The 23,660-nt window shown below is 38.1% G+C and overlaps 3 protein-coding genes across 8 annotated transcripts in view; 1 reads left to right on the top strand and 2 right to left on the bottom strand.

Moving 5' to 3' along the window:
• Positions 1–4,245: 4,245 nt before the first annotated feature.
• LOC123876301 lies at positions 4,246–9,315 on the bottom strand. The gene is made up of 5 exons (XM_045922521.1): positions 9,171–9,315; positions 6,765–6,912; positions 6,252–6,375; positions 5,610–5,795; positions 4,246–5,022 (listed from the first exon to the last, which is right to left on the bottom strand). The coding sequence occupies exons 1-5, from the start codon at positions 9,239–9,241 to the stop codon at positions 4,856–4,858; spliced, it is 696 nt and encodes a 231-aa protein (XP_045778477.1). The 5' UTR covers positions 9,242–9,315; the 3' UTR covers positions 4,246–4,855.
• Positions 9,316–10,587: 1,272 nt separating this feature from the next.
• On the top strand, positions 10,588–14,783 carry LOC123876300. 3 transcript variants are annotated; one of them, XM_045922519.1, is made up of 7 exons: positions 10,588–10,885; positions 11,685–11,832; positions 12,087–12,191; positions 12,614–12,734; positions 13,194–13,379; positions 14,342–14,462; positions 14,751–14,783. In XM_045922519.1, the coding sequence occupies exons 1-6, from the start codon at positions 10,791–10,793 to the stop codon at positions 14,440–14,442; spliced, it is 756 nt and encodes a 251-aa protein (XP_045778475.1). In that variant the 5' UTR covers positions 10,588–10,790; the 3' UTR covers positions 14,443–14,462; positions 14,751–14,783. The 3 variants fall into 3 exon arrangements, with proteins under 3 accessions (XP_045778475.1, XP_045778474.1, XP_045778476.1); XM_045922520.1 differs by lacking the exon at positions 14,751–14,783 and adding an exon at positions 11,567–11,599 and having other exon boundaries at positions 10,806–10,885; positions 14,342–14,509; XM_045922518.1 differs by lacking the exon at positions 14,751–14,783 and having other exon boundaries at positions 14,342–14,509.
• Positions 14,784–14,993: 210 nt separating this feature from the next.
• Positions 14,994–23,660, bottom strand: part of LOC123876295 — a 57,037-nt gene continuing 48,370 nt past the window's right edge. The window contains exons 7-13 of one of the 4 annotated variants that reach the window (XM_045922504.1): positions 21,827–22,049; positions 20,329–20,499; positions 19,692–19,805; positions 19,065–19,145; positions 18,334–18,436; positions 16,246–16,487; positions 14,994–15,562 (exon numbers count right to left, since the gene is read on the bottom strand). In XM_045922504.1, the coding sequence (XP_045778460.1) occupies positions 15,040–15,562; positions 16,246–16,487; positions 18,334–18,436; positions 19,065–19,145; positions 19,692–19,805; positions 20,329–20,499; positions 21,827–22,049 (1,457 nt within the window). In that variant the 3' untranslated portion in view covers positions 14,994–15,039. The remainder of the gene's footprint in view (positions 15,563–16,245; positions 16,488–18,333; positions 18,437–19,064; positions 19,146–19,691; positions 19,806–20,328; positions 20,500–21,826; positions 22,050–23,660) is intronic. The other 3 variants (XM_045922505.1, XM_045922507.1, XM_045922506.1) reach the window with 3 other exon arrangements.

Raw genomic sequence — 23,660 nt, 5'->3', positions numbered from 1 at the left:
GCCCACGGACGTTTGCTGGCGGATTTTCAGTTGTTCGTGATTTTGTACGTCAATTTGACGTTTATAGTCTTCTTTATCAGACGTCATGTGATTTGAAAATCCGCTTGAAATAAACAAGCATTTAGCGTGGATACGGACTCCGCCTTAGGAGTTACTGAGTGTTCTGTTCTGACTCGCACTAGACCAGGGGGCCTATCAGCTAAAAATATATCAATCATTAAAGGACAGCATCAATGTCAAAACATGGTTTTTGACCAATCCCATTGGCTAAAAACGATGTTTTGACATTGATGGTGTCATTTAATGATTGATATATTTTTAGCCGATAGGGGGGCTGTTCTCGTTGTGCAGCCGTCAAACATCCGTGTACTTGCCTTGTGCCTTATCAATATCAAGTCATATCAATGTTATAACTCAACTCTTAATCGATTTCCTGGGAGAAAACTATTGAGAGAATTATTTATTCATTTAATTATATTTTTTTTTGTTTTGATTTTGCAGTTTAGAACGAATGATAACTAACTCTGTTTGTAATCTGTCGACAAGCTACTTAGCAATGTTATTTGTCAAAAAAATTGTTAGTGGGGACTGCTGATTAATGTGAAACTTAAAACTGTGAAATCATCCGTACGTCCGTTAAGGATGATTTCATAATTTATCGACTCTATAGATAGATTTATAATTTAATTTTGGCCATTATCGGCAATCTGTCAAAATGATAGTTTGACGTAATTCGCTACTCCAGTTTTCTTATAAATTTAGATTAAGAGGGGTCTCTCCGTCACTCGCTTCATACAAACGTAGTTCCAATTTCATTTGAATATTAAGCAACCAAAGTCCATGAAATTTTGCAGACATATTCTAGAAACTAATATCTATGTCTGTGGTTTTCCAGATTTCTGTTAAAATATTCGGTTTCAAAGTTACGCGGTCTTAAAAAATTTCTTACAAATCTTTGAGCCCCTGTAATTTTAAAACTACATATTTTTAGAAAAATCTAAAACACCACAGACACAGATATTAGTTTCTAGAATATGTCTGCAAAATTTCATAGACTTTGGTTGCTTAATATTCAAATGAAATTGGAACTACGATTGTATGAAACGAGTGACGGAGAGAGCCCTGTTAAACTTGAAGTTTTGTATCGAATTAAAAAATGTAATGAAATTCATCAGATTAAAATTATTTTGGCTAAGTAACGTTTCTGCATCTGTGAACATGGGTTTTCTTTTGGCGCTGAATTATTAAAGACAAAATACCATCGCCAATATGGTTGCAAAGCGTCCTGGTTTCATAGCTGTGATAATATTTATAAAACTCCAGATCGGTAAAGCTCATGCAATTAGTATTTCAAAAAGTGAAGACAAAGTACGCTTATTTGTGTTATAGTTCTTGCAATTCACGAAGGCGAGTGAACTTTACTTGTGGTTACATCTTATACATGGGCATTGCGTAAGTGTGCGTGCGTGTTGGACCAATCAGTTACGAGCAAGTTAAGCACACATTTAGTGTACCTTACTTATACCGATACGACTTAACAGGGCTCTCTCCGTCACTCGTTTCATACAATCGTAGTTCCAATTTCATTTGAATATTAAGCAACCAAAGTCCATGAAATTTTGCAGACATTCTAGAAACTAATATCTGTTGTGTCTGTGGTGTTTTAGATTTTTCTAAAAATATGTAGTTTTAAAATTACAGGGGCTCAAAGATTTGTATGAAAATTTTTAAGACCGCGTAACTTTGAAACTGAATATTTTAACAGAAATCTGGAAAACCACAGACATAGATATTAGTTTCTAGAATATGTCTGCAAAATTTCATGGACTTTGGTTGCTTAATATTCAAATGAAATTGGAACTACGATTGTACGAAACGAGTGACGGAAAAAACCCCTTTTAAACACAAGCACAAGCCACTCGCCTTCGTGAATTGCAAGAACTATACCTACGTGTCGCGTCACAGACTACATAGATATTGTCGCGGGGTTCACGCACCTCCTTTTAACACCTTTGAGCGTGTTTCAAAGAATGGCAGTCCGTTACCAGGGTTCTGCATAGTTGATTTAACTATCCTGTAAAGTAATATCTACTGATTTTGATTTGATTTTGCATGTAGTTTTGATTTTGTTAATAGTCTAATTTTTTTTAATGAGAGATTTGAGGAGATGATATTAAAGCTGAGATCTTGACCTTGACAAGCTGTGCAATATTGCCCGCGTGACACGAAAACCATCCCAAGATAACAGCTGTTACGCACTCGTCCGATCCGAATCCGTGAAAATACGGATATAAAAAACTCGGGCTGATATTGCTTACGCACTAATCCAGTCTCTGATCCAAATCCAAGCTATTCAGTGGACATTGACATTATATCTATATCCATATTATGTCCGATTTGAATACGAGGCACATCCGAGATATTCTCACGGATGACAGAGAAATCAGATGACGGCAATCGGATCTCGTGCGTAGGCTACCATACAAATAGTTTTCTGAGTATTTTGGAACGTATTTTTAACCGACTTCCAAAAAAGGAGGAAGTTCTCAATTCGTCTGAATCTTTTTTATTTTTTTTATTTTTTTCCCCGATTACTCAAAGACCCCTGGACCGATTTGGAATTTTTTTTTGTTTGAAAGGGTATTACACTGGGTAAGGTGGTCCCATATAAATTTGGTGAAGATCTGATGAATATCTTCGGAGATGGGGAACAGAACTCCTCAATGGATAAGAGCAAATTGCTCGCGATCGGTCCAGGGGTCTTTGAGTAATCGGGGAACATACATAAAAAATAGTAAAAATAAAAAAAGGATTCCGACGAATTGAGAACCTCCCCTTTTGGAAGTCGGTTAATAACAATAGACTCAACTATCTGATACGAGTCTTTATTATTTATGAATGCATGATGAATACGATTGGATGTTTGTTTCAGTTGCAAATTATATTATTCTAATGTATTGATTATTTAATACGCCATTATAGATGTACCTTAATAAATGATTAAATTTGTATTATAATTTTTGGTTTTATTTCCGGATTTGTCCATGTGGATTGTGGAATTTCAGAAAATATTTTCTTAGTGGGGGTGTTCCCTCCCCAGTCGTGCTCTGAGGGACCGCGGGTCGTAACAATAATACCACGGCACACGGTTTGTTCTAAAAAGCCGGGCCGGTTTATTATACCCATAGATATAAAATACTACTGTAATATAATAATACTGTATTTATTTGGATTTCTGTGATTATACCCAAGGACGAACACGTTGATCAATATTTTACAGGAGTATATATTCGCGTTGGAGTTCGCCCTCAGATACGGTTTCGTCGGTCAACACAGTGGATTGGATGAAAAATACAAATAATTATTAACACTACTCTACTCTAACTTACACTTCACTACTAATAGACCAATTTCACCAATATATAACCCAGGAAACCAATATATATGTTCAAACTCAAGTTTTTCAAACTTATGTATTTTTATAACTTATATTTGTTTATAAGTTTTATTTCCAAGAGTACATGTACATCCGGCGCCGGTTCATTCAATAATATCGTTGGTGAAAAGTTGGGCCCATAATAAAATACGAAGCACAATTACTATACTACACTACTCTACTCTAAGCCCACAAACGATGCAGCGGTTCGTAACGCAACGGTTTTGTGAATGACAACAGCTAAACTATAAACTGAGCTGAACACAATCGCGTTTCGTTTTCCACTGAATCCTCTGTGGGGAGACTGGCGACAACCCATTTGCCTCTTTTCGAAGAAGAAAAAGATAATGATGAATGATGAAGATAATGATGACGATGTGCCCGTCCAAAAAAAAAGTTTCATGTGCAAGGACAAACACCACAAAATAAAATTTTTGGATCGTCGCAACACGAACGACAAGCGAAAGCATCTGCCAAGTGTTTTAACCATCAATCAAGAACGAAAGTCAAGAGGTTCGAGGTCCCTGCCTATATACATATACATATGTATGTATACATACAAAATGTCGGAAAAATACCCGAGTACGGAATCCTCAGCGCGCGAGTCTGACTCGCACTTGGCCAGTTTTTTTGGATTATAGCTAAGAACACTCGATCAAGCCACCTTTCAAATAAAAAAAAACTAAATTAAAATCGGTTCATTCGTTTAGGCGCTACGATGCCACAGACAGATACACAGATACACACGTCAAACTTATAACACCACTCTTTTTGGGTCGGGGGTAAAAAATACTAGTAAAAGTGTTCTATGCTACTTTATTCTAAGCGCTAAAAAATAGGTAGGTATCTATCTAACAACATCATTGTACCTAAATAAAAATTAAATATCCCAAAACATTTAAGGAAGTGTTTAAACGGCCACAAGCGGTCGCTCGATACTGAAAATATTCAGCCGCAAGTTTTTATCAGCTTTTAACCGTTCGTGGCTGTCAGGAAACTTCCAACTTTTTTTTATTTAAAACATTTTAACAACAATAATATATCCAGCAAGTAAATATGGGATGTAACCAGAATTAAATATACTACCTAAACACAATGCCAATAACCAATAACCATTTGCCTTATCTTGTATTTTTTGGTCATTTAGTATATATTTCAAACTCGCAATGTAGGTATATACCTAGGCGTGCAGAACTCGGGTCAATGCTCCACCTACGACGCGCGCTATCATTGACTTCAAACGCCTATTTACGCAACATTCGATGTTCTCTTGTGTCAGTCAGATGTTTTATTTGCAATATGTTATAAACTTTTAAAAAATATAGATATTTTAATTTTTTTGCGGTTTTTTTAGGTACTATCTCCTGGCTTTGTTTTTGCAAGCGTTCTGATTACACCTGTATATCAACGTGACAGTGACTAGATTCTGTAAGTATAAATGTAAGGATTCCTCCACCGCGGGAAGCGAGGCTCCTCGCGCGGCGCCCCGAAGGGATTCCTCTGCAGCACCACGCGCGCCAGCAGCCCGTGAGCGACGTCATAGCTAGTGTCGCCCGTGCGCACGCGCAGGATACGACCAAGCTCCTCTGAAAAACGAAAATCGAATAAGTAGGTACAAAACGTTCTTCTTATTGGCACTTGACTCTAACAGTGCGGGTCAGACTCGCGCAGCGAGGGTTCCGTACTTGGGTATTTTATACTTATTATATGGGATATTTTGCACGATAAATCAAAAACTGATATGCATAATAAAAAAAAATAAAAATCTGTTTTATAATGTACAGGTAAAGCCCTTTCATAATGATAGTTATCTTATTTTGAAAATTGAAACACATTTTTTTTTAAATGATGAAATTGATGATGAAGTTGAAGTTGAAGATGAAATGATGAAGAAAAATTGAAAATAGGTACTAATGATTTGTTTATGAACACATTTTAATTTTTGATGTAACCACAAATTCACAGTTTTCGGATATTTCCCTCTACAATATGTGCCAAAAGACCTACCTACCTGCTCAATTTCATTATTCTAGGTCAACGGGAAGTACCCTATAGGTTTTTTTGACAGACACGACAATGGACAGATGGACAGACAGACAACAAAGTGATCCTATAAGAGTTCCTTTTTTCCTTTTAAGGTACGGAACCCTATAAGCTTTTAAAACTAGCTCACTCTGTAAGGAATTATCGAAGGTAGGCTTCATGGACATGGCCGCCGGCGGCACTGCGTACTTGTCCGGCGGGGGGCGCCTGTAGGAGCCCTTGTGGCTGGTGTCCGGTATGTACACGTCGTCGGGCAGCCGCAGCGTTTGCAGCGCACGGGCTCTTCGAGTCAAGTTCACTGACATGAATGGTAGCTCTACAACAAGATAAACAAAACTAAAACCCGACTACGATAAACGCTGAAATATTAAACCACCAAAAACATTTCATGTAAAGGTTGCCAAGACTCACAAGTTCATAATGCCATCGGGCGAGCTTCACACTTGGATTTCTATTTTCTTTTATTATTCTCGCTCGAATTCATACACACATTACGCGTGTAGAAACAAAAATTATTCGTAACTTTTTAGTGCTTGTGGTTTTTGAAGTCGGTATTATTATTTTTTATTATATTTTGTTGGGCATATAAATTTCATTAAATTATCATAGTGGCAGTAGAAAATACACATTCTGTGACAACTCTCTATCTATTACGGTTTATAAGATACAGCCCACTGACAAACAGACGGACGGACGAACGAACTGTGTAGGCTTAGTAATAGGTTCCTGATGGCAATTCGGTTACGGAACTCTAAAAATCAATCGGGGGTACCTCTGGAGCAGTATTTAGTCAAATATTCAGTTCTCTTCAGATCCTGAATCTCATGGTCTATTGGTATCGGATCTATGTCTTCTGACATGTACTTCTTGGTCAGCTTCGGATAATTTTCGGCAAACTATCAAATCACAAATCATTTAGGTTAGTGATTAACCTATTTTCCAAAACCTGGCCGTGAAATATTACCTAAGTTTAGGGGCCAGCGCAAACAGACGTAGTGAAGTTAGAATAGAATAGAATGTTTTTTATTCAAATAAACTTTTTACAAGTGCTTAATTGGATCGTCAAAATAATCTACCACTGGTTCAGAATGCATTCAGAATGGTTTCGAAAAGAACCAGCAAGAAACTCGGCGGTTGATCTTTGCAAGTGTTTACAATTTACAAATAATTGCAACCCCGCGCATTGTTAGAAACCAGAATACTAAGGTAAGTACCTACTGTTTGCAAAACTTTAAATTTTTAAATCCACTTATGTAAATATTAGGTAAGTAGGTATTCATATAACTCTTTCAATGGCCTTCTTGTAGTACTCATAGTTGACGGGGCAGAGGACGTCGGGACTCGAGCGAGGCTGCTCCCGCGCCTTCAGCGAGTCCCGGCTGAGGCCCACGATGAGGCAATCGTCGTCTACTGCTTTGCGCCGGGGACTTTTGCTGTGAGAAAAATGATCAAAAGAAAAATAAAACCGACTTCAAAAACCACAAACACTAAAAATTAAAAATAATTTTTGTTTAGCTACACTTGTAATGTACCTAGGTATAAAGTCGAGTGAACTTTTTTTTTTTTTTGAGGGGTTGCCTTATCATGCGATCAGTCGGTGGACTATGAGCAGATTGGTTGGAGGAAGTTGGCGTTCATTAGGAGAAAACTTCCCCAGCGGGAAAACTCCATAAGTCTCAGCTAAATGTCTAGTATATGCTTTCTCTTTAGTCGACGGATTGCCTGTGGCATTGTCAGCTGCACTGCCAGGCGATTTGGGTGGTTAGTAAGTCTTGTTTTGTAGTTGCAACTATAAGTTAGAATTTCTTCCTTTACTGTGTTAATGTTTAAGTGCTCATGAATTTCCGATATTTGTAGGAACCATGGCGCGTTGGACAGTTGTTTCAAAATATAATTTTGAGCTCTTTGTATAATTTGAATATTGGAGTTGCATGCTGATCCCCAAAGTTGTATGCCATATGACCATATTGGCTTTATTATTGCTTTGTATATCAGTAGCTTGTTGTCTAGAGAGAGTCTGGAGTTCCTTGAGAGCATCCAGTACAGTCCTCTATATCTATGATAGATCTCATCCCTCTTTATTTGGACATGTTTCTTCCAGGTTAGCCTTCTATCTAAGTGCATTCCCAGGTACCTAACGTTGTCGCTTTGTGGTAGCTGATTGTTACGCAGCGAGACCGGAGGACAGTTTCCTCGACGAAGAGTAAATGTTATATGGACTGATTTTGAAGCGCTCGTTTTTATCCTCCATTTTGACAGCCATTTGTCGATCTCATTTAGTCCACGTTGCAGAATAGCTGAAGCTTCTTCAGGAGATTTACTGCGAGCAAGAACAGCTGTATCATCTGCAAATGTAGCCACAGTGACATCGTCAATTTGAGGTAGGTCACTTGTATAGATTGTGTAAAGCACAGGACCTAGCACTGAGCCTTGTGGCACGCCAGCTGTGATTGGGTGAAACGGTGAAGTGTATTCACCTTCTTTGACTTGAAATATTCTATCAGCCAGGTAGGATTTCAACAGACCGAAGAATGTATGAGGTAGTAGCGATTTAATTTTGAATAGTAGTCCTGTATGCCACACTTTATCAAATGCTTGCTGCACATCGAGGAAAGCAGAAGAGCAGTATTCTTTGTGTTCCAGTGCATCTCTTATTGTTCTGCATACCCTATGTACTTGCTCAACAGTTCCATGATGCTGCCGGAAGCCAAATTGATGGTCTGGGATGATACATCTTGAGCAGAGTTCTTTCATAAGCCTTTGCAACACAACTTTTTCACAAATTTTTGATATCACCGGTAATAAACTGATTGGTCTGTATGAGGTTATTTCTTGAACGGGTTTACCAGGCTTTGATATCATTATAATTTGCGAGACCTTCCACAGAGCTGGGAAGTAACCAACACGAATGATGCCATTAAATAAAATGGTGAGGAACATAATACCTTTTCGCGGTAGTTCCGATAGGACTCTTTTATCAATTAGATCAAAACCAGGCGCTTTCTTGCCAAAGTCGAGTGAACTTAATAAAACAAAATTAGAAATCCAAGTGTGAAGCTCGCCCGACTTCATACCTGGGTACTAGCAAAACAAAAATTATTTTTTTAACCGACTTCCAAAAAAGGAGGAGGTTCTCAATTCGTCGGGATCTTTTTTTTTTATGTATGTTCCCCGATTACTCAAAGACGCCTGGACCGATTTCAAATTTTTTTTTTGTTTGAAAGCGTATACTGTGCAGGTGGTCCCATATAAATTTGGTGAAGATCTGATGAAAATCTTCGGAAATGGAGAACAGAACTCCTCAATGGATAAGAGCAAATTGCTCGCGATCAGTGTAATAGCTTAAACAGTAGGGTTTTAACTGGGCATAGCATATTATAGTACAGTGGGGCCACTAAAAATTGTGAAATAAAAAATTTTCAAAACAAAAATAAAACCGACTTCAAAAACCAAAAACGCTGAGCATTGCTATCAATGATCGGCCATGCTGGGTTTGCGGCCCATTGCTTATTGTTAGTTTTTTATTTTATAGATATAATATATAACACATGTTTATGTAACTAGTAATAAGAAAATAATAAAGCCTATTTATTATTATTACTAGCTGATGCCCGCATCTTCGTGGATTTTTAGAAACCTAAATCCACGCGGGCGAAGCTGCGGGCATCAGCTTGTCCAACATAAAACTCACGGTTTATTTTTCTTGCCATAGTCCACCATGTAAACGGATTGGAACTCTATCTCGCCGTCGAACACAGACATCTTTATTAATTTTTTTTATTCATACAGACACACTGCTGATTAATTATTATAATTTAAATTCTTTGTTTATACAATTTAACAAACAATAAAATACCTACAAACAGGACAAAAAATAAATCCCTGCCTAGTACCTACCTAGATGTCAAGACCATTCTGTCAAACTTTTTTAGGCTTCCGTACCTCAAAAGGAAAAACGGAACCTTTATAGGATAACTTTGTTGTCTGTCTGTCTGTCCGTCTGTCCGACTGTCGTGTCTGTCAAGCAGGTAACGGTACTTCCCGTTGACCTAAAATCACGAAATTTGGCAGATAGGTAGGTCTTATAGCACGTTTTCAGGAATAAATCTGAAAACCGCGTATTTGTGGTTACATCATTAAAAAAAATTAAAATGTGTATCAATTTTCAAAGTAAGATAACTATACCAAGTGGGGTAACATATGAAAGGGCTTTACCTGTACATTCTAAAACAGATTTTTATTTACTTTTATCTATAACTAGCTGATGCCCGCAGCTTCACCTGCTTGGATTTAGGGTCTGAAATCCTGTGGGAACTTATGATTTCCCAGAACAAAAGTAGCCTATCCGTAATAGCCCGTCCCCGGGATGCAACGTGTTTCTGTACTACCAAAAAACATTTAAACGGATGATCCTTTAAAAATCCCGAGGGATCACCAGGATTTAGGAATGCAATTCCTTACAGCATCAGGGTTGAGGAGTTGGGTCCTCAAGACCAACGACAAAGTCTTTACTTGGTACCTACAGATACCTTCAATATCAATCAATTTATAACCAACAGTTTTTTAATCCCATTAGTTTTGATGGTTAGGTCCCCTGCAGCATCAGGATTGAGGAGTTGGTATCCAAATTTTTTATGAAACAATGTCACAAAGTTCTTCTATCAATTTTAAGAAAATAATTACGCAAATTGATGGTCTCTGGTCAATCCTCTACTTGTCTGTGAAAATCCCGTCAAAACCGGTTCAGCCGTTCCGAAGATTAGCCCGTTCAAACAGACGGACAGATAGACAGGCAGACGGACAAACAAAAATTTTAAAAACGTGTGATTCAGAAGGTATCGTTCAAATAACCATATGAGCTTAATATGAGGTAGTTATTTCGAAATTACAGACAGACACTCCAATTTTATTTATTAGTATATAGATAATTTTTCATTTATCGTGCAAAATGTCGGAAAAAATACCCGAGTACGGAACCCTCAGTGCGTGAGTCTAACTCGCACTTGGTTAGTTTTTTTTTAATTTACCATGGATACCAGTATGTACTCGTACCATGGATCTACCACAAAGTTTACCGTCGACCTTTTTGAGTATCATTCAAAAATTGACAAATTACATAAAATCGAGCTGTGTATGATCAATCAATCAAAATGCCATAACAAAGCTATTTAAGCGGAATCACAATTTTTACACATATTTTGCAATGCATTCCAATTCGGTAATCTTATCCGAAATTATAGTTATTTAATTATGTAAGGTCATTAAATTAGTAGTAAGTACGCAACTACGCATCAAACAAATTGAGTACACCATGGATCACTATCTGACAATATACAGAAAGGACTATCTTTGGCCCAACTTGCCTGGCTCCACGCCAGGCCTGGTGTCTAGGGGAGGACTCGCTGAGTAAGCAAAGTTTTTCTTTCAAACAAGAAGTTGGTACAATTAGCAATACCATAATGGTAGTTTAGAAGGTAAAGGAAGGAAGTAATGGTCCAAACGTACCCGTATCATACGTTAAACCAGGTAATTTCTACGGACGTCACGCAAATTGCATACCTACCATGCCTACCATAAATTATTATATTATGTACCATGTGAGTTGCATACCACATAGGTAGGCCATTTTCCACCTACATAATATGAATTGTGGAACCAACAACCCTTCAGCGGTGTTTCAGTGTTCCTACTAACCCTTTTATCGACCGCACCGACGCAGTGCTGAGCGGGTCTTATAAGTGTTATAAGTCCCGGGTTTGATTCTCGGCAAGAGCAATTTACCTATATCTCTAAATTGTCTCTGGTCTGGTCTGGTGGGAGGCTTCGGCTGTGGTAAAGCCGTGCCGCTAAGCGATTTAGCGTTCTGGTACGATGCCGTGTAGAAACCGATCAGGCGTATGAGTTTAATGAAATTACCGTACCCCTTCCATGCTAGCCCGCTTCCATCTTAGATTGCATCATCACTTACTATCAGGTGATCAAAGGCTAACTTGTATGTGAGAATTTAAAAAAAAAAATTGACTATGTGGCTATTCAAGGGACAGATTCATAAACTAATTATTCCATTAATTCCTAAAATACCTACAGTTACAGATGAACAAGGTTACGAAAATAGAGTAGGTAAGTTAACAAATTAATAAGCCCCTTTAAAATGAATTTGAATTTTCAAAAGATTACAGTAGATCACTAAATTTACAATACGCAGGGTTCCAAAACTCTCCGGGCAAGAACTTGCTTTCTACCAAGCATGCATGCAGTACAGTCGGCCGCCAGACTGCAGATGTCCCCAGTACTCTGGAGGAGAGATGCCACAACTGCCTCCTGGGAAAGAAGGAGGATGGAGTAGAAATGAGGTATAATGATGAATTTTACTAGGTTGCGAACGAAAATCTTCTAAGGGTTTTCCACGTTCTGGGATTCTTAAACGAAAACCGGCTCTGGGATTTTCAGAAATGCTTCGACGCCTTACTTGCTGCATTCCTAATAGAGCAGCTCTCTTCTTAGCGACGCTACGAGATCAACCTAGACCTTGAGCTAGTAAAGCAAGCAAAAGAATCGAAGCCAAAAATGGATGTGATCGGTGTTTCCAGAAATAACTTGGTTGCAGATCATGGGGCAAATGTTGGATCCAAAACTTTATCCAGTCCGTGTGGGAGCAGCCCCTGAAGCGCCAACGTCGCGTTACGACCAACCAAATGCTTTCTTAGATAAGGTAATAATTATTTCACGATTTAAAATATTCTTGTTTTCATTCGTTCTCTCTTGGCAGAGTGGTCGTGGCTTTATGAGTTTTCTTTCACAAGGCGATCTACCTCCAGAGATTTCTGTTGGCGGCATGACTCGTGCTGGAAAACAGACGTAATTGTTGTGGAAAGGATTGAGTCCGTCCAGGTCCAGCTATTTGGGAAACGACTAAGTTGAATTGTGCGTTCTCAGCCTTGCGCCGTGAAGTGTGACGTGCGAAGAAAAAATATCCATTGCCAAATGCTTTGACACTCACACTAGATGTCTTTCAGAATCAAAAGCTTCCTTAAAATTATAAATTCGTGTATAATATAGAGGTTTGCCAAACCTAACATTTCCTTTCAACTTTGTCCGCGTTTTGCAGTAAAATTAATAAAATGACGTTTGCAGCTCCAGTCCAAATACCCGATGCTGTATAGCATCCTACAGAACGAGGCCTCCCCTGAGCTGAAGCAGAGGATAGATCGTGATCGAAATAAAACTACTTACCAGGTGGACTACTGCGAGTCAGGTAACTAAGAATTATTCTAACTTCAACAAATTCCTGAAAATCCGGCAACGCATTAGGGGTTCCTCTGGTATTGGAATTTGAATTATCTACTATGGTAGGAAGGTTTTTGTTTTCGAAAAAAAGAAATTGGCAAATTTTAGCATCAATACAAATTGTCGTCAAGCTTATAAGTTATGAAGCTCAACCTGGTAAATAAAGGATGCCACATGCACAGTGTTATATTATGACATAATTGATTTAAATATAAATAAAGATTGGAATGTGGACCATAACTTTACTGGTTACTAGCTGACGCCCGCGACTTCGTCCGCGTGGATTTAGGTTTTTCGAAATCCCGTACCTAGGAACTCTTTGATTTTCCAGGATTAAAAGTAGCCTATGTGCTAACACACTTTCGCCTTTATAATATTAGTGAATGAATATGATATGAGTATGATAATATGATGTACAAAACGACAGGTCCTGGCGCAAAGTTCGATGGTCTCCAGAGAGCAGCAGATGAGAGTGGCATTGGGCCGTGTGCTCAACCAATGCGGCTGCCCGGAGACCCTTGCAGAGTGGGTCCTAAACCCAGGATGACGACCGCTAAGACGATCTCGAAGCAGGGTGCTGCAACCGCTGGCAGTGATCCGAGGGCGAAATGCGGTAAGGATTGACCTGGCATACGAGCACTAATAGTCCTTTTCAGGGTTCCGCACCTCAAAAGTAAAAACGGAACCCTTATAGGATCACTTTGTTGTCTGTCTGTCTGTCTATCTATCTGTCTGTCTGTCTGTCCGTCCATCCGTTGTCTGTCACCGTACTTCCCGTTGACCTAGAATCATGAAATTTGGCAGGTAGGTAAGTCTTATAGCACAAGCAAAGGAATAAATCCGAAAATTGTGAATTTGTGGTAGCATCATTAAAAAAAATTAAAATGTGTTTTAATTTTCAAAGTAAGATAACTATACCAAGTGGGGTGTCATATGAAAAGGCTTTAACTGTACATTCTAAAATAGATTTTTATTTATTTTTATGCATAATAGTTTTTGATTTATCGTGCAAAATGTCAAAAAAATACCCGAGTACGGAACCCTCGGTGCGCGAGTCCGACTCGTACTTGGCCGGTTTTTGTAGTTTGTGATCTTCCTTGAGATATCATGGTTTAGTATTAGCTTAGCTTGAATGGAGGCACCAGAAATGGGAGACCGTGTTTTGTGGAGATCCATTCAATACTTGACAATACAGCATTGTAAAGTCGAAATCTCCTGAGGATGCTCCGGTGTCGGGGCGAAACGTGCGTCGAGAGTAGTGGAAAAGTCTTGTGTGGTGGTGCATGTGAGTGGTGGTGGCAGTGCTTGCTTGGGAGCTTGGCTTTATTGCTTGGTTGGGGAGGTAAGCGGTGCTTAGCTTGTAACTGCATGTTTGACCATACAGATTTTTTCTGTTGGCGGATTATAGCAAAATAATTTTAACTGTTTCTTGCTAAACATGAACTTCCGCAAAGTAACGCCTGATTCTATCCAAAATTTTATGATGTTTTATTCTTCATTGTATGGTGAAGTTTGACTTTTTGGGCCCAGTTTGCTAATTTCGGCAGTCCAACATCTTTAGTTTTTTTTTTACAGAAACCACATCAGCCACCCCACCGCTGGGCAAATCTGAATATCAAGATGGAGTATCGAAACTCGGCGCTATCATCATGAGGGACAAAATACACAGGAGATAATAAATCATCGGCGATATTATGTACGAAATGTAAATCATGGAATGAAATAAATGTGTCTACATAGTAACAGATTTTTTTATCCAATGTGCAATGGTCGGATATTTTATTGCTTCGTGCACATTACACCACATCTCTACCTAAGGTATTAAAGTACTTAGGTACCCTAAGTAAAGTACATAGACCAGCGCGCGCGAGTGCGAGCGAGACTTTTGCACATTACCTATTCAACAATTCTCGATCTTCTATCATACCGCTCTAGTGAGTACTGTCTCGTGTTAAGTGCTTGAAATTGTGTTCTTCTGTTTCAGGTGTTCTATTAGCGTCACTAAATTCTGTACTAAATTCTGTATTAAATTACAAGACTACTAAATTCTATATTAAATTGTAAAAGATTATTCTGTATTAAATTTTTAAAATTTCTTTATAGTAGTAGTAGCATCGCCATCAATAATGTTACTGGGGTCATATTGATTCAGGTCTAAAGAAATCATTACTATTTTTTATAAAATAAAAAATCTTTATTTCTCTAAATATATAAATAAAAGACGACATGATAAATAGACGTTTATGTATAAAAGCGTTTATGTATACAGTTTGTCATGCAGGACGGGTCTGGGCGCTCGATATAAGCTCACCCCGTTTGTAAAGCATTGTTCCTTCTCTCCTTTCCTCTTTTCTAACTGTTTGATCTTCTCTCCTTACATTTTGATCACCTCTCCTTACATTTTGATCATCTCTCCTAACATTTTGATCATCTCTTCTAACATTATGCTCTTCTCTCCTAACATTTTGATCTTCTCTTCTAACATTATGCTCTTCTCTCCTAACATTTTGATCTTCTCTTGTAACATTTTGATCATTAGTTCTAATGTGTTGTTCTATTCTTGGACTCTGATCATCCCTTTTGCTGATAGCATTTTCAATTCTTCTTGTGATAGGATCCTCTCTTCTAGTACCATGGTCTTCTCGTTTAGCGTTGTCTTCTTTTCTGATGTTGTGTATGTCTTCTCGTCTGACGGTGTGTGTGTGTTCCTGTCTGGACGACACGCGTGTGCGTGTGACGGTGGTTTCATCGTGTTGTTTCACGACGACTGCTCGGGCGTCTGATGTGTTCCGTTCTCTGGAATAGATCAATAGTATTATTAGAGAAGTTTACGAATAGAAATACGAGTACGAATGGTGAAGCATCAAAAATTATGAGTCATTAAGTGAGTGTCATTTTTTACAAGAACTATATTATTAATAGAAACACCATCTTTGTATTGAAGTTAAATTGGATATCATTTTTAACGTTCCGTACCTCAAAAGGAAAAAAAAACCCTTATAGGATCACCTTGTTATCTGTGTTTGTCTATCTGTCCGTCTGTCGTATCTGTCAACAAACCTATAGGGTACTTCCCGTTGACCTAGAATCATGTTTGGCAGGTCGGTAAGTCTTATAGCACAAGTAAAGGTAAAAATCCGAAAACCGTGAATTTGTGTGACATCACAAAAAAAATTAAAATGTGTTCACAAAAAAAATTTACTAAATCACATATAGATGGCACAGTCCATAATTAATTTGCAGTGTTCTCATAAAAGTGTCTTGTACGATGGCACGGAAGCCTTCGTGTGGCAGTCCTACGCTTCCTTGTTTGAAATTCGGCACCCGAAGTGTGCTAACGGGCGGGATCCTATTACTAAGCCTTCGCTGTCCGTTCTGTCCACCCATCTCTCTGTCAGCGGGCTCTATCTCGTAAACCCTAATAGGTAGCGAGATGAAATTTTCACAGAGAAAAGTAAAATTATGTATGTAGGTATTACCTTCCGAAAGCCACGAGCCTCTCGATGTCAGCATGCCGCCTCTCCGGACGCTCGGGGCGTGGCGGGGGCGAGGCGGGGGGCGAGGCGCTGGACGCGGGGGAGGGGGACGCGGCCGACGACCCCACGGCCGAGTCTCTCTTCGCGGACGATGAGGAGCCCGACGTGGAGCGTCGCCGTGGCCTGACGGCCGGGATGTGGAGCGACGCGGTGATGACGCAGTCGTCCTCTGACACGTTGCCAGTCTGGAAACCATGTTGTTATTACACAAGTTTAAAAAATCTATTAAAAGTATGCTCCTGAAAAAAGCTTATTATACAATCGAAGATTATGTAAATGACAAAAAAGCTTGGATTTGATTCGCTCCAGCAATACACGGCGCTGCAATTGCTTGTATACAGTATGGCATATTATTGTAAATTGTACATTTGAAAAGAGCAACCGCCGAGTTTCTTGCTGGTTCTTCTCGGTAGGAACAGCATTCCGAACCAGTGGTAGATTATTTTGACGATTTAAAAGCACTTGTAAAAGTTTAATTGAATAAAAATAATTTGAATTTGAATTTATTAGATTAACATTTGTAAAAGATGGATATTTGCCAATAACTTGCTACCAGGAACCGGTTATGGGACCAGACGGTAAATTATTATCACTAGCAAAAATAAACCTTCGTTTTAGGTTTGCATTTCGACGGCAAACCAACTAAAAAATTGCAGTTTGAATTCGGTTTTAGTACAATGCTCAAAAGTAATAGAACTGACCGCGTGCAGTTGTTGTACAGTTTCAACTTTCAGTATTGGCACGCAGTATAACTTGAATAAGATCCTTTGCATATATACCCTTAGATTTACGACATTTGACGGTATAGAATTACCTACTTAGAGTTTCCCAAGTGGAGATTAATATACTTGAAATAATTTGTCAGCTCTGCGGAGTTTTAATTATTTAACTGCAAAATCTAATGTTCTGCCAACGATTAAGGATTAGAGTTATTAATGTTCATCATCATCATCGTTATCATCATCGTCAACAGGGTACTTATTCCTTTGTTAATATTAAGAAGGTTTAGTAATTTTTCGGTTTAAGTTCATCCTAAACCGAAAAATTCCTACTTCCTTAGTAAAAGAAGAAATCTTTCAGTAAATTGGCGGAGTAGGAGAAAATATTTAGTCATACTTACTTAAATATGAGCTACAAACTAAAATGGATTCACTAATTTAAGGCAAGCCTATCGTGGCATGGGTGGTAATCCAGGACCATGTCCGGACAATTCAGCATTTGTTCCCAAAAGCACTTGTTTCTGTCGAGATTTCTGCGTCTCTTCAACTTGGGATCTTTCCACCTCAAAGATAACAGGCGCAAAGAGTATAACAGATGAGCTGGCAATTATCCACAACACTGTACGAGATAGTTGGTACAGACATTTAATTCCGCACCAGCTTTTCGTTGTCACTGCATAAGTTGTATCTCGAACGCTTTCGGGAAACATCTCCGTTAAACCCCACAATCTTTCTGATAAAGTCTCATCGGATTCGTCTTCATATTCTTTCACGGATGGGTAGGGACTGCTCGCGGATGTAGCAACTCGACAATCGTCAGGAGATATACATATACAATCTCCCATTATTTTTGGTTTTTTAAAATTGTTATTATAGTATATTTATTAATATCAAAAAAGACTTGTATGCCCTGTTTAATCAATTATTCAAGCATATCAAGATGCATTTTTTCCTGGCAGACACTGTCAGGCAAAAAGTTTATTTTTTCATAAAAATTCGATGACTTTTTTAATTTTTCTGTGTGGCCATGTTTTGCTAAAAAATACTATTAGCATCTGCTAGTAACTGTACTTAATCGTGAACTGTGCTGTAGTACCTAGCTACTATCAAATGGAAACCAACCATAACAGCTACGCCACCAACCACCAACTAAGCAGTGACCATCATCCAGTAGTTATTCTTAAGGCACCTACTTTTCTTTATTTGTTTCTAATGCTTTCAGCTAGCGAATTTTCTTAGATTTGTCACTGTCGAAATATTAAGTTTTTACAGTGCTATTAAGATTAATAGAGAGTTTGTGATAATAACTTACTTCATTGTAGTCACTGGCAGAGTCGTTGGAGTCAGGCGCCGAGTCTCGCGGCGGCGAACTGACGATACCACTACTGCCACGGTCCTCACTACTGCGTATTCTGCTGCAATTAACAATTCATCATGTGAGATTTACATTTCTAAATCAACTACCCACAACTCTAGTAAATCTAAATTAGTATTCTTTACAGTTCCTGTGATCTAAGATCCATTTTTCATAATGGTGTTCTTTTCAGGGTTATCAACAACAAGCGATAAAATTTATTTAGGTGTACAATAGTTAATTTTGACTCTTTTATAATTATCAACTTCACGATAACATATACAAAATTCAATTTTAATAAAATTAATTTCCAAAACACTAATACTCTCTCGAGATGACCTAATTTTCTATTCATGCAACATAGAAAATAATATTATGTAGTTCTAAATTATAATAACAAAATTCTAAATTATGTAAGAGGAATGATAGTGGACCGAAGGTAAACCTTATGGAATACCAAATTTATTTTTATTTAATACATAACAGTAAATTCGCGAAAAAAGTTTTGCTTTGCGTATACAGTCTTTGAATATACAGTCAAACGCCTTAGCTAAATTCACTACGTAACTGTTCTGTTCAATACATCGGCATGCGTCATTAAAATAAAATGTAGCTACAAATCGTCAGCATGCATCATGTCTTAGGTATATTAACGTGCTTAGCATGCATGAATTGTGCATATGCCTTGCCTGGCTAAAAGCGTGATGGAGGAAGAGAAAGAAGCAGAGGATGTGTCCGAGGCGGCACGCGGCCGGCCCGATCTCTCTCCCCTAAATTATACATTGTCGTTTTAAAAGGATGAACCCCTTTCACTAAATACAAAGGTTGGAGTGATTGGATTGCATGGAATTGATTGTAGAATGCGTTTATAATCAGAGGGTAAATCATGAAACTTGATACGATAGTTGCAAATTTTTTCATACAAAATATTTGTTGATTTCAAGACATGCCCGTCAGCGATAACAGCTAGGTTTATTTCAGCCACTTCACTAAGTTTTCTTAAAGGTCTCATGTAACTTACAGTAATAATACAATCAAATTGATTGGGCTTTGGGTGAAAGTTGTGTATGTGCATGGTGTTATGGTGGTGTTGTATGGCATGGTGATATGGGTTGCAAATTACAAAGATGACTTTGGTGGTAAATCGTTCGTTTATTATAGAGGTAGAAAAACTAAAATCATTTATGCATACATAGTAAGAATAATTAAGAAATAAGCAGGCTACCTTGAGCTATTCCATATGGGTTTAGAGATTTAATTGTTGGATGTTATGTTTGTGTATAAATCCTGTGTGTTGTGTATAAAGGGGAAATTACCTGGCATTGGGAGATGAGGCGAGCGTGGCTGTGTTGGACGCTGCGTGGAGGAAGCTCTCGCGGGACCACAGCCGTTTAGAACCGTCTGCGTTCGCGTTTGCTTCTACTGCACATCTGAAGTTATTAACATAAGGAGGTTTTAAGTCAGTGAATTCATGTAGAATTATTTACGAGCATGTTTTTACTAAAAACTGCTATAGTTATGTAGCCAACTAGCTGCGCGGAGAATAAGTTTAAAATAAAAAGTAGCCTATGTGCTAATCCAGGGTATAATCTATCTCCATTATCTTCTCGGTAGGAACGGCATTCCGAACCAGAGGTAAATTATTTGACGATTCAAAAGCACTTGTAAAAGTTTATTTGAATAAAAATCAATTCTATTCTATTCCATTCCAAACAGCCAATTCCTTGCAGTAAGTAGTTTTTGCGTAAAGGAGTAACAAACATACATACACACACACACACACACACACATACCAATACTTTCGCCTTTATAATATTACTGCGAAGTGTGATGAATATAGGGTAAAATCACACTTCAGGTAAGTGAAATTCTTGGACCGAAAGTCACCAAATTATCGTAAGGTTAGACTGCACTAAGCGCTGTGTTGGCATCAAATTAAAAGGATACACTCACTCAGCTCTCCTCAGTAGCAGCGAGTCGAGGTGCGTGGGCGCGGAGTGCGCGAGGTGTATGTACGCCTCATGCAGCAACTCAGCAGGTAACGGCCACAGCTCCGAATGCCGCTCCACCAGCTGCCGAACCACGTTGATCACGTCTGCTCTCTCCGAGAGCAGTTGTTCAGCACTGGAAACACATCAACAACTTTTTAGGGTTCCGTACCTCAAAAGGTCAAAGGGTCGTTGTCTATCTTTGCTGTACCTATTCTACTCCCTTTACAACCTCTCGCACTGCCAAGGGTCACTGGTAGAGATCTCTTATAGAGATCTCTTATACAAGTGCTTCCCTGTCCACTTTTTCTTTCTTTTTATTTATATTTTTACAACTTTCTGGTGAAAATAAAAATAAATAAAATAAAAGGAAAAACGGAACCCTTATAGGATCACTTTGTCGTCTGTCTGTCTGTCTATCTGTCTGTCAAGAAACCTATAGGATACTTCCCGTTGACCTAGAATCTTGAAATTTGGCAGGTAGGTAGGTCTTATAGCACAAGTACAGGAATAAATCTGAAAACCGCGAATTTGTGGTTACATCATTTAAAATATAAAAAAAAATGTGTTTCAATTTTCAAAGTAAGATAACTATACCAAATGGGGTATCATATGAAAGGACTTTACGTATACATTCTAAAACAGATTTTTATTTATTTTTTATGTATGATAGTTTTTGATTTATCGTGCAAAATGTTGGAAAAAATACCCGGAATCCTCAGTGCGAGTCTGACTCGCACTTGGCCGGTTTTTTTATACGGCGTGGCAACATGGATCCTTGAATATGCCAACTAAGTACATTGCTCGAAGGGGGACTTGAAGTTGAAAAAAATTTGATTATTGGCAAAGTGACCTATTAAGACCTCAAGGATCTGAGTAATGAGGTATAAAACGCAGAGCATCACCATTATCATCATTATGATTATTATCAACTAATACACGTCCACAGCCGGATTTAGATCTCTCGTAGGTACTTCCACACGCCACGGTCATGCGCCACCTGAATTCAGCGGCTTCCGGCGACTCAATAGCTAGCTATCTCCATGCCAAATATCAGGTCAATCCATTCAGTAGTTTGAGCTGTTCGTTGATAGATAATTCAGTCAGTTTATATAGTTAGATGGAGTAATATTTCTTTACTGCCATGATCTGGCCAATTTGATTTTTATTTTTTATTTTTTTATTTATTTCACTAAGACTTAATTATAAAAGAACATTTCACACCAATTGTTGTAGACCAAAGCACTAGCCAAAAACTGAGACTGGTGCTTGAAATTTTGCAGCCCAAATAGACCGTAGTCTGTGCTAGGGCTGACAAAAAAAAAAAGATTAATTTATTTTAAGAATTGGAAAAAAAAGATAAAAATCGAGAGTGATAAAAAAATTAAGCCTATATTTACATTTTTTCAAAAATATATACATATATATATTTTTTTGCATTTGAAGCAAAAACCATAATGTACCTGGCGGGTTCATTAGGGTTGTTCCGGTGCAGGATGTTGGGCGCGAAGATGGTGGCCAGGTTGGCGGCCGTCATCCTGTTCCCGGGCTCCCGGTCGTCGTCCGCGTTGGCCGCCAGCTGCGCGAGGAAGGACAGCAGCGCGCTGAGCGTGTCGCGGTGCGCCGCCGGCAGCAGCTGCACGATGAGCCGCAGCGCTTCCCACTGCAGCCGACGGTTGCGGATTTCTGCAGGTATTACAATACAATTGATTTTACTCGTTGATCAGACATATATTAAACCACAGGGTGTAAACTAAATGCTAGCAAAAACTTAGCGTTAAATATTGTAAGGTTATTTTTAAAAATTGATTCGAGTTGTCAAAAATAATATAAAATTATTAATTTATCTGATGAAGGTAGTTTGGTAAAATCGATATTTCGCTCATTCGATGTCATACAATCTGTTGCTAGGAGGCCAACAAGATTGAACTTGCATAAATACGGGTGTTTCGAAGGTTTTAGTTCAGTCTCCTTCTGAGATTCGGAGCGATATCGCATATTTTCGGTATTTGGATTGTGAACTGAATAATTAGATGTTGTGATAGCAATCACGCTCTAATTAAATTATTTATTTTGGCATTAGTTTGTTTAGATTAAAACTCTCGGATAACCTTACACATTAAACTTGTGTTTTTTTGTGTTGGTTCTGGAGAGGACATTCCAATAATTCGATAAAAATATTTAAATAATACCTGCTTTTCTGAGTGACGCCAATAATTCAGAAGCGGGACGTGTCTCACGTTGTCTTAATTTCGCTTTGGTATCTTTTTGTAAACAACCCACATTTGATTAAAATTTTTATTGAGTTTGATTTGGTGATTAAAATTTTTAGTTTTTTTTAATAATTTAGTCTTTTGTGAAGTGGAAAGTAATTTGCAATAAGTGGTTCAGATTTTGTATACATCGAATGAGAAGTTAGTTGTTTGGATTTATTGTTGACTTGATATTAAAACTGAGAGTTCGGCAGTTCAAGGGTAGGTTTTAATGATTTGACGGAGGGCAGGATAGCCTATGATTTGGATTTGACTTAGGGCAAGGAAGCCCGCGACTGACATGACATGATTAATTAGAAACACGAGGACGTGTTAAATTCAGGACGGCCGAACTGTAAGGTTATTTTTAAAAATTGATTCGAGTTGTCAAAAATAATATAAAATTATTAATTTATCTGATGAAGGTAGTTTGGTAAAATCTATATTTCGCTCATTCGATGTCATACAATCTGTTGCTAGGAGGCCAACAAGATTGAACTTGCATAAATACGGGTGTTTCGAAGGTTTTAGTTCAGTCTCCTTCTGAGATTCGGAGCGATATCGCATATTTTCGGTATTTGGATTGTGAACTGAATAATTAGATGTTGTGATAGCAATCACGCTCTAATTAAATTATTTATTTTGGCATTAGTTTGTTTAGATTAAAACTCTCGGATAACCTTACACATTAAACTTGTGTTTTTTTGTGTTGGTTCTGGAGAGGACATTCCAATAATTCGATAAAAATATTTAAATAATACCTGCTTTTCTGAGTGACGCCAATAATATTTTTCAAACCAACAATGTATGTATGTAATGTACAAAACTCGGGTCAATGCCCCACTTACGACGCGGTATTGACTCCGAATGGCTTATTTATGCAACGCACGTTGACCTCTAGCGTCAGTCAGATGTTTTATTTGGTATATTTTTAAAAAATACAGGAGTTTAAAAAAAGCATTTTTTTGTGGAATCTTATCAGTAGGTAATCATCAGTATTATCACATCTTCGTTTTTGCTAGCGTTCTAGTTACACCCTGTACAG

The sequence above is a fragment of the Maniola jurtina genome, chromosome 21 (genome assembly GCF_905333055.1).
Source record: "Maniola jurtina chromosome 21, ilManJurt1.1, whole genome shotgun sequence".
Classification (NCBI taxonomy): Eukaryota; Metazoa; Arthropoda; class Insecta; order Lepidoptera; family Nymphalidae; genus Maniola; species Maniola jurtina.
The sequence above is the reverse complement of the archived record's forward strand: the minus strand, read 5'-3'. Positions and strand labels throughout refer to the sequence as shown.

Excerpts from the sequence above, each read along its gene's own strand:
- LOC123876301 (XM_045922521.1), bottom strand. The coding sequence starts at position 9,241 with ATGTCTGTGTTCGACGGCGAGATAGAGTTCCAATCCGTTTACATGGTG. Across the intron at positions 6,913-9,170 it reads TATGGCAAGAAAAATAAACC|CAAAAGTCCCCGGCGCAAAG; the intron begins GTGAGTTTTATG and ends TTTTTCTCACAG. Across the intron at positions 5,796-6,251 it reads GACTAAATACTGCTCCAGAG|AGCTACCATTCATGTCAGTG; the intron begins GTACCCCCGATT and ends ATCTTGTTGTAG.
- LOC123876300 (XM_045922519.1), top strand. The coding sequence starts at position 10,791 with ATGGATCACTATCTGACAATATACAGAAAGGACTATCTTTGGCCCAAC. Across the intron at positions 10,886-11,684 it reads TCTAGGGGAGGACTCGCTGA|GGTTCCAAAACTCTCCGGGC; the intron begins GTAAGCAAAGTT and ends TACAATACGCAG. Across the intron at positions 11,833-12,086 it reads GAGGATGGAGTAGAAATGAG|ATCATGGGGCAAATGTTGGA; the intron begins GTATAATGATGA and ends ACTTGGTTGCAG.